General features: G+C 35.9%; 1 protein-coding gene across 1 annotated transcript; it reads left to right on the top strand.

Annotated features, from left to right (window-relative positions):
- Positions 1–1,776: 1,776 nt before the first annotated feature.
- Positions 1,777–15,142, top strand: LOC128207337 (uncharacterized). The gene is made up of 20 exons (XM_052910189.1): positions 1,777–2,137; positions 2,390–2,472; positions 2,762–2,882; positions 3,165–3,293; positions 3,537–3,659; positions 3,912–4,030; positions 4,619–4,723; positions 5,859–5,985; positions 6,868–7,069; positions 7,654–7,798; positions 8,012–8,176; positions 8,328–8,395; positions 8,668–8,761; positions 8,911–8,980; positions 9,381–9,609; positions 9,839–9,929; positions 10,725–10,847; positions 11,170–11,282; positions 14,697–14,813; positions 15,004–15,142. The coding sequence occupies exons 1-20, from the start codon at positions 1,793–1,795 to the stop codon at positions 15,120–15,122; spliced, it is 2,688 nt and encodes an 895-aa protein (XP_052766149.1). The 5' UTR covers positions 1,777–1,792; the 3' UTR covers positions 15,123–15,142.
- Positions 15,143–15,146: the final 4 nt, after the last annotated feature.

Here is a 15,146-nt window from a genome sequence, read left to right as displayed (position 1 = left end):
ATTAGACCATTGACTCTATTTCTTCCGAAGAAACATATGTATATTTTTGTTATAATTTAGTTTTAACCGAAAAAACAACAACAACAGAATATCTATAATTCCGGGCTTAAACTATTGTTACAATGTTATTAACCATAATGTTCTTCGAGCATATGTACACAATCATAAAAAAAATATCATCATTGAAATAATAACCATTTTTGATTATCTGAATGCACGTATTTCTTCTAATTTCATTGCGCCGGCTTGATGCTATGCACCAACTTTTTTCTTGTTTGTAATTGTTTTCAAATATTTTACTGACAAGAAAAGACGATTACTTATCACACCAAAGAAAAGCTTTCAGGGAAAGTGTCCAGAAAAAAATTAATGAAAACAAACCACTTGGTTAAATGCTGGAAACATTAAGAACGCAGAATGTGCTGGGAATACAAATACTACCTGGGTCCGCCATGTTTGAAGTGATGTTGTTGTCCAGCGTTGGTCTGGGTGATTGTATTTAAGTTTAATATGGGGGTGTTGTCCAGCGTTGGTCTGGGCGATTGTATTAATGTTTGATGTGGGGTGTTCTCCAGCATTCGTCTAAGTTATTGTATTTAAGTTGAAGTGGGTGTGTTGTCCAGCGTTGGTCTTGGTAATTGTGTTTATATTTGATGTGGGGGTGTTATCCAGCGTTAGTCTGGGTGATTGTATTTAAGTTGAAGTGGGGGTGTTGTCCAGCGTTGGTCTTGGTGATTGAATTATGTTTAAGTAGGGGTGGTATCCAGCGTTGGTCTTGGTGATTGTATTTATGTTTGATGTTGGAGTGTTGTCTACGGTTGGTTTGAGTGATAAAATTTATGTATGATGAGGGGGTGTTGTCCAGCGTTGATCTTGGTGATTGTATTTATATTTGATGTTAGAGTGCTTTCCAGAATTGGTATTGCCTGTTGTTTGAGTAATAATGTTTGATGTTTGATGCGGTATTGTCGTATTTTTGACTTGTTTACGTTTGGAAACACAAATTTAAAGGGCACGCTCATGTTTTTGTTAAATGCATTTTTGTATGACGAAATAAAGTGTGGCAAATCATAAGGAGTGTTAAAACTTAGATACCAAGAGCTAGAACCCTCCAGCAAATGTCTGTATTTGCTCAAAAATCGTCATTGCATACCACAGTTTTAATTAGCGTTAATAATGGCTATGAGCGATTCGAAGTGCGTCATTGGTCGATTGACATTATTACGTGATGTTTTCAATGCATTGTCCAGAGGTCAACCTATCCAGCACTTTTTGTATTTAAGTCCTGTTTTCTATTTCTTTCTTGACGTTAGCGGCGTTCGCTCGTATTCCCACTAAAACCAAAATACTTATGTATACTTTAATTATATATTTTTTCCAAAAACCATGAGCGAGTCCCTCTAAGGCCTAACAGAAACGTAACAAGAACACACAACGTGACAATACAAAGAATACTGATAACATATGCATTAGAATATCTTGATTAAGAACTATTTATTAATTAATTATATTCAAATTGTCAAATCTTGTTAAAATTTTAATAACGCAAACTAATGTAAGAACGTGGCACATTAAGGATGCGACTGCCCCAAGTTTATTTCCTAATAACGAGAGAAAATTTCCGGTCTTGCTGTAAGAAAAGATTTCAGCACTGATATGCCATGAAAGATGAAATCAATATCAATATCAATATGAATAAGGAAGTATCAGTTTTCGTCTTAAATTTGACCAATTTTCTGGTAAAATTTGGACTGAGTATTAATGTGTGAGTGGATATGTTTATTTATTTGCAATGTCGACGTTAGATCCACAAGCCGCCAGTGCTGCTGGGGCCATTAAAACTGTTTCATTTACTGAAAATGACCTTGAAATAGAAGATATTCCTTTAAATCATATAACTGGAGAAAACCCAACTCGTAATTATTACAAAGAGATCCCAACAATTGTTATTGACACAACGGACGAGAATAAAGATGATGAACCGGTGACGCTTCACCGAAAGGATGCGCGCTTCTGTGAACCGGCAATGGCGGAGGCGGTGACGGACGACGACTTCCGCTACTCGAAGTACCTGCAGCCACAGAGCACCTTTCACCGGAAAGAGATGTTAGGCAGCGAAAAGATGATCAGTGACGAGGTAACTATCAAATGCGTCCATGAAAGCATTCTTTTAAACTTGTAAATGTCTGACCTCAGATAACCTACTGATAGCAAAAATATATTTTGTCTTTGAAGAAACTTCTGAAGGACCCGTCTTACGATATGTATATACTATGGCATAAGTATTTGTATAACACACGTCAACATAATTTTCTCGTTTACGATTGTGATTTTCATTCCATTTTTGGTGCATGTTTAACGATTTATCACTCGCCTTTAAATCAATTAGGAGCTGCGTTTTGCGTCCACTCTTGTCCACGACGCAATGGAGGGTCGCACCGTGGACATCAAGACGGAAGCGAGATACGTCAGGTAGTCGGTGTTTATATAAAAGCATAATAATTTTAACAGGTCAATCTGGGTTGGTCATGTGCATAATTCGCTAGCATCTTGCATATGACCGTAATGTAATAAGTCGAAGAAAAATGTAGTGCCCGAAAAATATTACATTTTAGGCAACATAGTTACTACCTTGGCAAAAGAGGGTTTATAATTATTTGAGTTTTGGTCTACTTTGCTCGTTTATGTATTTTCCTTGTATTATTGAAACACTAGAATCTCACACTTAGCACTATGACGTCACGTTTGTGTCTTCTCACAGGTCTTACAACCTGTACAAGGGCTGGCCGTTGACGTATCTGCTATATGTGGCCATCTCCATCAACTTGTCCCTTGTGATATTCGAGGAGCCAGCCGACCCCGCCCTAAGTCTACCCATACACGTAATGTGTCTACAAGATAAACAATATAATTATTATTTATACAGAATTATTCATTAACATGTTTTTGTGTTCCCTTTGGAAGCATTTTGAACGTGTATTCAAATTGAATTGCCCTCGCTGTATATATTGTATCAAAGGCAAATAAAATAAATAATTAATAATTATAGAAGTATTAAGATAAGTTAGCTATGAACGCTTTAATAGCGTCACATAGTTTTATTATGTCTCAATAAAATATTTGCTTTTATGATCGCTAAAAATGTGCGGCCCTCTGTACCGCAGGTGACGATGCCTGTAGAAGCGCTGTGTCTTATCTACTTCATCATCCGTACAGTCCACCACTATCACTGGCGAAGAACTAGCCGCTTCTTCAGGGACCTGAAAAATATCTGCATCATCGCCATCATTGCGGTCAGTATACATACTGTATAGTCGGTGTTATATGCAGTACGTGCACAATGTTATTTCCAATATAATTGTATTATGATGGTATGGACGTTATATAAAGTTGTGAAGGTGTAACTGTTCTACCTTCGACCTCAGTATAGATACTTTCTTATGACCCCACAATACCGTGAGCGGCATCAAATTCGACTCGGAACAGCCCACATATGCTCATAAAATAAATAAACGAGCAATTATATAACTTTACAGTTGATTGTGGTAGACATGATAGTGTATCTTATCTGGTTGAGGGCAGTCCCGAACGGACATCATGTCCGGTTTTCCCGTATCCTCCGGCCACTAGTCCTTGTCAACTTCTCCGACGGCAGACAGGTACGCACACGATTCTTAATCGTCGGAGCTGGTGTATTTGTCATTGTTTCATGGCTTTACAGGACGGATTGATTTCTCAATTAGTGTCAATAACGTGTCATCATTCCATATGCAAGTGTATGTGTCCGATAGTAACAAAATTTGCATAAACATTCTTTTTCACTTTGCCGGGAGTTTAGTTTAAACTGAAAGAGAAAAATACTCGGTTGCCGAGACCTAACTATTCCTCGCAAATGTTCGTCCTTCTCGCAGATTCGAAGAGCGTGGAGGAATATGCGGCGGACCATTAAGGAAATCATTCACGTCATAGTTCTCTTCTACTTCTTCATCTTCGTCTTCGCTGTAATAGCCCTCCAGATCTTTTCGTCAAGGTAAGTTTTAGTATAAAATAAAAGATGCAACGAATAATTTGAGAGGAAACTGAGGAAATAACGAGAAATTCACACATTACGGAACAAGTGATTAACACTAGCAGATGTCATCCAGCGAATTTGATATACTGGTTCTGTAAGGAATTTTGGAAAAAAACAATGATTCGGACATATGATAAAAGCGTTTCCACTATACCCATTCATAACAGGCACTTTATTTAACATTGTAGTCGCAATTTCAGCGTTGCGTCGTTCTTCAAATTTCCGTCAAGTTGAAATTGTGGCCAAGGAGTGCATTATTAAAATACAAGCAAATCTAAAATATTTCACGTGTGTAGAAGCAGAAAATAGGATAGTTCTTTATAGGCTAAGAAACTTTTTCATATCTTTTCTGTGACCCGTGGTTACACATGTGAGAACCCCTTTGAAGTAACCTTGCAAATATACATATGAAAAACCTCCAAACGAATCCGGAAATACTTACTGAACCAGTAAGAGAATGGAGATAAAGAAGGTTGGACAAAATTGAACATTGCTGCTATTGAACATTGCTAAGAACATTTGTACCTTGTTCCGTTTCGCCCTCAGGTCGGACATGCAGTTCCCGGACGGACGGCCGTACTTCAAGACGTACTTCGAATGTGTGTGGGAACTATATGTCCTCGTCACCACCTCAAATAATCCAGACGTCACGTAAGAGTTAGGTCATGCATTGGACAACGGAAAATGTTGAAAATACTCAATAATTAACCATATTATATAGGATCTAGCACTTGTTATCAATTAATTCAAGATTTTATTAAACGAGTTCATGAAATTTGTTAGTAAGCGTGCAGACCAACAAATTTCATGGACGAGTATAATGAAATCTTGAAATAAATGACAACGAGTGTCAGATCGTTTTTATCACATGCTTAAAACAGCGTTTTAAAGATATTACCAATTTAGTAACACTTTCTGAACCCGTTGTTTGGCAGCCAATGTACTCCGAGAGGAATGTCATCGATGCGCAATGGAAAAAAGTATTAAATGAAAATGACAAAATAGCAAGTAGTTGTAAGTTTCAAGTTCAAGTTTTAATTCTGATTAAGCCGTTAACAATTCACAAAGATAAAAATGAGTAGTTAAAAATCCAACAACATGAATAACGAACAAAAAACAATGATTAAAAGTACATAACTTGATGACGTCACACTGAGAGTACATGTATTGATGCAATTTGTGACCTACATAGGTCTGTCAAGTTTTTCTGTGTGCACGGATTTAAAAGTTATTCGCTGTCGCTTTCTGCGATGATTATGTGGCATTTTCATGGTGTAAATCACAACATGCAGATTATGATGGCGAAGCGGTACATGATGTTGAAAGTTCCACCAAGAATTTTTCCAGTGAACATGTTGTTCAAGCCGCTGGAATGTGTACTGAGAAGCCTTTGCTGCGGCATTCGTTTTTGTGTTTATCGTAAACGACAACTGATTAAACTGGCAGACTAGTAGACGCCATTTTAATTACAAACAATGCGGAGGGATATCTAGGTCACGTGTGATAGGTCTAGCCAATAGAATAGTCTGATAGGTTATCTTACACATGTGTCAGATGAAAACTATTCGTAATGGGTATATTACACAGAAATTAAGGATAAGCATGTGATAAATTGTACATTCTGCTTAACACTATTTTAAATATATGAAATTATATAAGCAAAACGAATTTCATAAAAAAATATTCGATTTATTGCTTGATTCGTTTACTTATTGATCAAACAATGGATTTCTTCCTCTATATCGACTTGTTTATTGATTGGTTAATGAAACATTTTTGACGTTAGGATCCCAGCGCTAACAAAGAGCCGCTTCTACTGCATCTTCTTCTCTGTTTACATCGTGGTGTGCTTCTATATGTTGCTCAACGTCTTCCTCGCCGTCGCTTACCATAGCTACAACGAGAACATGAAGGTAAACCAGTAATGCAGTTGTGGAAACCTATAACGTCAAGTGTTCCACGGATGGATATTTTAAGTTTTTCTTACCGTGTGGCCTTGTGGTTAAGGCTTCGGTTTTCTAAAAAAATCTTGACTTTACTGCCCCCCCCCACTTAAACTGAAATATTTTGTTATACTGTCATTTAATTTTTTCTGCAATTTTAGTATCATAGACTTAACTAGTGATAAAATAATGCATTCAGATGCTTTGCTGGGAAAACTAATTTTTGGTTTAAAAACATGAGCGAGTCCCTTCAGTTGCTGTTCAGAAATTGAAATAGCTCACAGAAAAAACAAAGAATCAGAATTAACCAGATAAAACTGTTTGCGATAATAGCCTTAACAAATCTAGAAATCAATATTAAACGTCAATACTGTGAGTCAACTTTCAGAGGAAGTAACTTGGACTAGATAGCCGTCACAAGTGTTCTATTAGCGATATTTTTTCTCTAATTTTTCTTGCATTTTGTTGTGCTTATTTTTTTTATTTTTACACTTTTAACGATTTGAGTAGTGTGAAACTTTAGGCGTGAATCCAAAGGTTATTTAAAAGATATATTTTTTACGCCGATGATGTACTTTTTACTATGAACTACAGTAACTCAACACTTTCTCAGTAAACATACTTGGCGTTTATAACACATGTAATTAGCATTTTTGGAATTTACCATTTCATAACGAAACGATTGCTTTCTGGTGAACTTTATTTTGTCATGTAAACCTGTTCAACACTGTTTTGTAAATAATTCACTTTTCATATTGAATGAAAATACAGATGAATATGTTACGTTTGCGTGGGGGTATGACGGTAAATCAGTTAATGTAATGGCTTTTTAACCTCGGGGCGTTTTTGTAGAACGAAATTAGACGCAGTTCCCGAGAGAAGAAAAAGAAGCTAGGACAGGCGTTCGATGTGATCAAGATTGACCACAATGGAATGGAAATGGTTACCTATCGCACGTGGAAGCGCCTCATGGGGCTCGCAAAACCGGGCCTCTCGAAGAACCAGGTCGATCTTCTCATGTTGATTTTGGATATGGACAGATCTGGTCATATAGGTGAACACTCTCATATTCTCTGGCTTATTTTTTCCTTTAAAAAACACAACAGTTTTCACATTGTATTTAAACTCGTAAGTATTTAACAATGACGATTTTTAACAGTACATTGGAAACTCCTCGGCCATTTTGCATCGAAAACAACATCGGATGTATGCCGTTACATCAGTAGAAGTAGTTCATAAAAATAAATAAGAGTATTGATTAATTGTAGTATTTAACGTGTACTTTGTATATTAGTTTAAAATGATTGCCAGTGCAGCGAATTATTGAATAAATTATTCAGACTCCCAAGAATAAAGTGATCAAGTTTAACTGCTAAATTGAAATTACTGCGCGATCTACTTGCAGCGTAGTTAAAACGTAAAGACTTCTGACATTGCAATCCGTCCAAATACATCCGAGATTGCTTTTGATGAAAAATGGCCGAGGAGTTCCGAATGATAACAGTATTATGATAAAACAATTAAACCGACAGCTTTTTCACGAAAATTATTGCTTATTTAATTTATCTTCAATCGTTTATGTAACACTTGATTTAGCAGCGACCTTAAATATTTAATCAAAGAATTTCTTCCGTTCAGGTCGGCGCGAGTTTATGAATGTCGCCGATCTTCTCAATGTTCCTGTGTCTGAAGTTGAAGACCGGATAACTTGGTTGGAGAAAGTAGTTCCTCAATTATACAACTCGAGGCCCAGTGAATACTTGAGGTCATTTGTAGATAGCGTGTAAGGAATTAATCAATACATTTCTTATTTTTTTATTGTTTAAATTTATGTATAGTATATACAAATTATTATGCTAAATAAATTTAATGGCTTTAAATATTCGCAATTCTGTTTATAACATATATGTAATGACCTTCAGCAATCAATCCTGATTGTATCGTTTCATTTCTTCTCATAAAAAATGAGAACTTCTCGATATGTAATTATTTACAGGTTTTTCAAACTGATGTACGATATCATAGTTCTGATTGAGATATTCCTGATTGGTTTCGCAGTGGAAGGGGAATCCGTGCCTTTCTGTCTACTCTTTAGCATTGAGATATTACTCAAGGTGTACACGTTCGGGCCTAAACAGTACTTTCGAGATTCAAGCAATTGGTACGAATTTAATATGACTTTTATGAATAAATAAATTGATTTAATACTGATGTGAAGTGACACATAACAATAATCACTTTTCAAATTGAAACTTGAAATATGTCATAAATGTCATATGTCTAAGTTCATAACTTTTCGGATAACATTTCAGGTTCGACGTTGCAATAACGTCGCTCGCTTTGGTGTTTCTCGTTATCGGCTCTGCTTATTCTCCGAAAGGTTAGTATTAAGATTTCTTTTTAAATTTCAAACTATCCTTTATATTTCACAATTTAAAAAACCTTGGACAAATTAATTCAGGATAAAAAAACTGTATATTTTGAACTTGATGCAGATTGTTAATTGCACTGTATAGCACATTCTGAAAAAAAAGCTCATTCGGAAGCAAAATATTCATCCAAAGTATGAAAACAACATCCTCTGTTCATTGATTGTTTATCGGTTCATTTTATGGAAACTAGTTATTAATACATTTACTCATCCTTATATAGACCAGACCAGCGTCGTTGTATTGCGAGAAATATCTCAGACTGTCAAGGTTATGCGGATATTCCGAATTCTTCGCCTCCTTGTTCAAATCCAAAGGTACACTGTTCTTATTTAACGGTTAACGCCGACACATTTGCATGAGTAATGCAAATTCATTCAAATGCGCAACGCCGTATGTGTAACAATTGTATAATGTATTGATTTTTGTTAGAATTCCTTAGTTAATCAAACTGTTTCTGTTTCAGATTCAAAATCATAACAAACACGCTAGTCAACATTTCCTTGGCCATTTTGATGTATTGCGGCATACTTTTCGTAAGCCAATTAACATTAGTTTTATTCTTCCGAAAGAATATTCATGCAAAAAGCTACAGAAACAAGCTCAGTAGCAGAAAGTTTTAACATAGTCCCGGTTTAGTGGCACTGGGTAAACGCCAAAGACATAGAACATACAATCACAAACAAGAAACATAGAAGAACAGCACACAACTCTACAAACAGCACAGTGCATACATACTATAAATAAAAAATAGGTATGTTTATCAAGAATTGTTAGGTACCGCCTTGGAACGGTCTGTAAAATGTAAATAAGACCCACTCAATAAGATCAGTTTTAGAATAAATTATTTTTTATTATAATTTCTTATACAATTCTGTAAATCCAGCCTTTCAATAGAGGTATGGATGCGAATTTTATTTTCTATACACATTTCAGATTATATTTTACATCTTCGCTATCATCGGGTTGGAATTGTTCAAGGGCAGAATTAAGACGTTCAATTCGATCCCGACAAACACAACTGACCCCTCATTGCTTTACTGCGGAAACGAAGTCCTAAAAGACAGCGCCTTTCATGAAAGCAACTATTGTTATCTGAATTTTAACGACATCGGCAGCGCTACCCTTGTCCTCTGTACTATCTTGTTCGATAACAACTGGGACAGTAAAGAAATAATTTATTATATTTTTTAATTATTCCTTCTAAATTCGGCAGAATTTCACTTAACTTTGAATAGTATCGCATCACACCTTTAACACTCGGTAAAACATTGTCATTGCTTGTAAATTCTAAATTCTAACGAAATTAATGATATATTACTGAATTTTTATATACGTCGATTATACTAAAAGTAAATTAATTTAATTTCAATTTATGTTCATTATTATTTCAGTTGTCACCAACGGGTTCGTGCTAGTGACAAATAAAGCGACCCGGGCGTACTTCGCCATCTTTTACGCATGTGTCACCGTAGTCGTTATGAAGTAAGATGTGCAGTCATTCCATATTTTTATGCGTATGTGGTCTGTTTGTGCTGTTCGAACGTGTGTATATTGTGTTTTAACGTTTGTGTCTCTTGTTCAGTGTAGATTAGGCCATTGCCTTGTGCCTCAAAACGGGGTTTGTATTTGAATGTTGTCTATTGTTAAAGGATTAGTTCGTTACTGTTAAAGGATTAGTTCGTTACTGTTAAAGGATTAGTTCGTTATTGTTAAAGGATTAGTTCGTTACTGTTAAAGGATTAGTTCGTTATTGTTAAAGGATTAGTTCGTTATTGTTAAAGGATTAGTTCGTTACTGTTAAAGGATTAGTTCGTTACGGTTAAAGGATAAGTTCGTTATTGTTAAAGGATTAGTTCGTTATTGTTAAAGGATTAGTTCGTTACTGTTAAAGGATTAGTTCGTTACGGTTAAAGGATAAGTTCGTTATTGTTAAAGGATTAGTTCGTTATATGGCCTGTTTCAATAAAGACATTAAGGCTTGTAAATTTACAGGCATTTGCCAGTTTGGCGTTAACTGCGTTTCAACAGAAATATCGTTAGCACATTTATCACATAGATTCTGCCCTTAACTGTACGTGTTTCCACGAGCACTCTTAAGCAGCAGAAGGTTTACGACCAAGATATCGGATTGAAACATGGCCCAGCATTGCAGTATCTTTTTTTCTATTAAATGATTTGTAACTATTAGATAGTCTAGCTGCTGGATAACTTCTTGTAGTTTCCATGGCAATATAACAAACTTGTTACTGTGCTCTTTTACCTTTTGTCCTGTTTTAGCATTATGACGGCGTTTATCGTGGACATGTTCATGTACGAGTACACGATACAGAAGGATGGCAAAGTCGACTCCACCGTCGAGAAGAAGATCAAAGAACTGGGACTTGGCATCGACGCCGAAACGTATGCTAATCAATTAAGCGTATTTCCTTAAACTATATTCTTATCAACATTTGTATAATTTTCAATCGAGTATCAAAAAAACTATTATTGTCCCTTGTAGAGAAAGGTCGAACAATTTGATGAAAGTTTGTTGTGAGCCGAAACTGATACAGAACTGGAATCATTTTTATCAATTTTATTTTTTTAACAATCTTATAAATAACATATATATAGTTTTTCAATCGAGTATTTTTATCCCTTGTCGTATTGGATGAACAGTTGTAGTTAGCCGAAACTGATACAGAACTGTTACCTGTACAACTTTATATGTTTTTCCCTCTAGAGGCTTAGAGATATCACAGCCAATGTCAGATGAGCAGATGTCCGAATTAATGGAGGGTAATAATATCAAACTGCCTCCTGTCCACCCTTGGATTGAGAAATCAACACCCAGAGGTATTTGCCGTACGTTTAAACTTATTTACAATAACTCGAGGTCTTCGATTTAATCGGCAATTTTGGTTATGGTTTCTCAAAACTATTTGAAACTCTGAATAAGTTGCCTGTGTTATTGCGGTAATGACGGACGGGGGACGTAGATGATATACACGTACATGAAAGATTTATACATCAAAATGGAGCACATTACATTATTTATTAATAAAACCATGCCAGTTGACAAACCATATAATAACATGAACAGCAGAAGATGAAAATATTTCACGAACAAGATGAAACTTTTATTTCAACGGTTACATCACTTCATTCTTAATTTAATATGTTCTGTATTTTTTACGTGAAAAAATATACTTTCACTTAGTTTTTGTAATGCCTCTCTTTCGCTGGATGTTAACTCTTCTGAAACTGTTTGTGACGATCCTGATGTGGTGTTTTCACTGGATACGACTGTCTTTGGCCACATTAACCGTGCTCGAGAATTGAAAATAGAAAGCATACAGCTGGGAATACTTGAAGTGTTAATAGCCTCTAAATACACAGGTAAAATTGGAACATTCGATGACAATGCCTGGCGTATCTCTTTCAAACACCATTCACTTCTTACAAAATGTTCAGAAATGACACAAACAGTGACAAAGCTGTTTTGTACAGCTTTTGTTATCCCTTCATCTAAATATTCACCGATTTGAAAATTCCTATCGCTAAATACTATCGTTTCGTTGAAATCATTCGAATTTTTTTCGAGTTTCCTTTTAAGATTTGGATACAGTTTTCCTATAACGAACTCCGTGTCTTCAGATGAATACGAAAGAAAGACAGCATGATTCAGTGTGTTATTCCTGCAGTAGTTTATTGTATAACTGCTAATGGCCTGTTTACGTCTCAGTTTGCAGACTAGAAACACAGCAATACCCGCCAGAGCAATAACGCTACATCCAGCTATCAGGAATGTTTTCCAGTAGACCATGGCTTGTTCCTCATTGCAAATATTTTCTATATCCTCTGGGATAGTTTGAACAGTTTCGGGAGTTAAAAAATACGATTTTTCACTTTTGGTACATGTAAGGGAAAAGTTTAAATTCTGGACAGAAATAAATCTGATTACATTACAGGAACAATCAAGTTGATTTCCATTCAGCAGTACAGAAAGTGTGTTTGTTTTGGTGACAGCAATAACGTTTGTTATGAAACGAGGATTGATGGTTTTGAAGTTGTTGTTACTCAAGTCAATCGTCTTTAGAATTTTATTTCCCGCTATATCTACGTCAAAGTCAGTCAATCGATTATGGGAAACGTTCAATAGCTGAATGTTTGGGTTATTTGTGATGAATGCCACGGGTAGCTTTATAATACCGTTGGCCGCAATATTAAGCTCTCGTAGATGTGGTATGTTGGTAACTAGAGTCGATAGCTGATATTCAGTAAAATATTGAAGCTTCAAGTCTTCAATTAAAAGAACTTCAACCTTCGGCATGTCGTTAAATGAATGTGGGTTAACCGCTGGTCCATCGGGTGTAACCTTTAGATGTGAAATATCAAAATAATGCAATTGTTTCAAACCGGAAAAAGGTCCCAGAGGGTTTGAAGTTTGGCCATGCGATGCTAGAAAATATTTTAAATGGTTCTGTTCATTAATACAAAAGCCCTTGGAAGTATGCCAGAAAAATGCTGTCAACATTGATGATCGCATGAAAAGCGATGTCAATTGGCTTGGTACTAGCATGCATCCTCTGTCGTCTGTATTTTGCCACTTTTGACATATTTCCGATCGTTTTCTAAAAGGAAGTGGTTCTTCGGGATACATTGCACCTTCAGAAGCACGGGCAAAACTAGGCCAGTTATCGAGCTTCAACACCTCTAATCTGTGGAGAGTCAACATTGTTGACATGCAGTTAATGGTGCCAAACATGTTAGTCCCGGACATATTTAAAACACGTAAATGTTGAGTTTGTTCAAACGAATCTTCTATAGTCCGTATTCTTATCCAACTGATGTCTAAAACTCTCAGGTATGTTGTATTCAGGTTTCGGAAAAACGGATATTGCAAACTGGCGGACTTCAGCAGCTTCGCATTATGTATGCCACTAAGATTTAACGTGTGTAGATGAGGTGTCGTCAAGTTTAGCAAACTATCTGTTACTTTCTGCAATGTTAAGTTGCTGTTCAGAGATAAATCCAGTTTCTTTAACGAAGACAAGACGGCGAACGCTTTAGGTTCTATGTCGACAATGTTACAGTTTCTAAATGTCAAGTTTTCCAATGATTTCATCAAGGAAATGAACTGGGACGTAATTCTCTCACCAACTCCAGTGTCTGCAACTTGAAGCTCAACAACATGGCGAAAAGGTTTATCAATGTCAAGCAAGGACCGCCATGCACCTTTTCCGAACAGATGAAGGACGACAACATCATCGAAGAAATGTTCGTTCAGCTCATTTAAAGGCAAATGTTCTTTCGTTGTGCAATATAAAGAAACATTTTCGTGACTGTTGTAACATTTACAATCGCCTACTGACAGATTTCTCATGAGTCTATCACAGCTTTCTGCACAAACACTATCATATACAGTCATATACATAAAAATAACTAGTGTCAAGTTCTCTTTCATTTTAGCCCTAATTATCCTGTCACATTACTTCCTTAACACGATTTTTAACTTATGTAAAAACACATCATGTTTATCATTAAAACCAAAAACACATAAACAAAAATGAAAGAATGAACTAATCACTTTTATAAGTTATCCCGTTATTATCCTAACATGAATCATACACAACTACTTTGAAAGGTAAAGTATATCTGAAAGTTAAACCCATAAACACTTCCAATTATCTACATGCACACGATTGACGAAAACACTTGCGTATCATCTTACCCTGGCTTGCCAACATGCAGTGTGATCATGACTTTCACTTTGTATAACCAAATACTGATCATGGTTGATCTCACTCAAAATAATTAACTGGGGGGGGGGGGGGGTAATGTTAGTAGTAATGTATACAGAAGCGTACTGGTATCTTGTATACATTTACATTTACCAAGGTGATATCCCATCATTTATCGGTAAAACTATTTTGATGCGTATTTGTACTGTGGTGTTTGTTATTGTGTATGTGGAGTTCATACGTTTGTGTTTAATTCATTGTTTGGTCCCTTGCATGGTGCACCTAGACAGGTTTATTTTAGAATTTTTGACTTCTTGGATTGTCCCTGAAGTTTTCATTGTATTATTGTGAAACCCATGGTTTCAACCTGAAATGTGTCTCAGGAATCTGAAACCGTATTTCATCGATATGTGTCCAGTACTGAATCCATCAGTACCACAGAAGGCCTGTATTGCTCAATGTTTTCATTTAAACTGTGAAGTGAGTGATATAATTTTACTGATGTATTTATATATGTTTTTGTCAGGTTTTCGTAACGCCGAAATAAGATTTTCAACATTCAGCTCGTACGTAAATAAGAGAAAGAGTTCTATCCCAACGCTAAACAAGTTTGACGGTATACGATTTCACATCAAGAAGAAGGGTATGTGGTATTATCCCTTTATTTTAGTCACAGCAAACAGATATACATAATTTATATTCACCATGATTTAATATATATATGTAATTTTCGTTCTCAATTCAATGCGATCGTTTCTATACATTTTTCTTGGACCTGACAAGTCATCAGGTGATTTTTTTTTTCATGAACACGTACACCTATCTTATTTCAGGTTGGACGAAGATCGAGGTTCTGCTTCAGCAGTTATATGATGGGGAAGGTGATGTTGATACCACCATCGACTTCAAGGACAGGAGCGAGGAGAATAAGGCGAAGACGATGCTCGCGTAGAAACACTCTATTAACGGACAAACA

Source organism: Mya arenaria, chromosome 11 (genome assembly GCF_026914265.1).
Source record: "Mya arenaria isolate MELC-2E11 chromosome 11, ASM2691426v1".
Lineage (NCBI taxonomy): Eukaryota > Metazoa > Mollusca > Bivalvia > Myida > Myidae > Mya > Mya arenaria.
This window is presented reverse-complemented; position numbering and strand designations above follow the sequence as displayed.

Bases quoted from the DNA above. Each gene is read 5' to 3' on its own strand.
- LOC128207337 (XM_052910189.1), top strand. From the start codon at position 1,793: ATGTCGACGTTAGATCCACAAGCCGCCAGTGCTGCTGGGGCCATTAAA. The intron at 2,883-3,164 runs GTAATGTGTCTA...TCTGTACCGCAG, and splicing joins CCCTAAGTCTACCCATACAC to GTGACGATGCCTGTAGAAGC. The intron at 8,177-8,327 runs GTACGAATTTAA...ATAACATTTCAG, and splicing joins TTTCGAGATTCAAGCAATTG to GTTCGACGTTGCAATAACGT.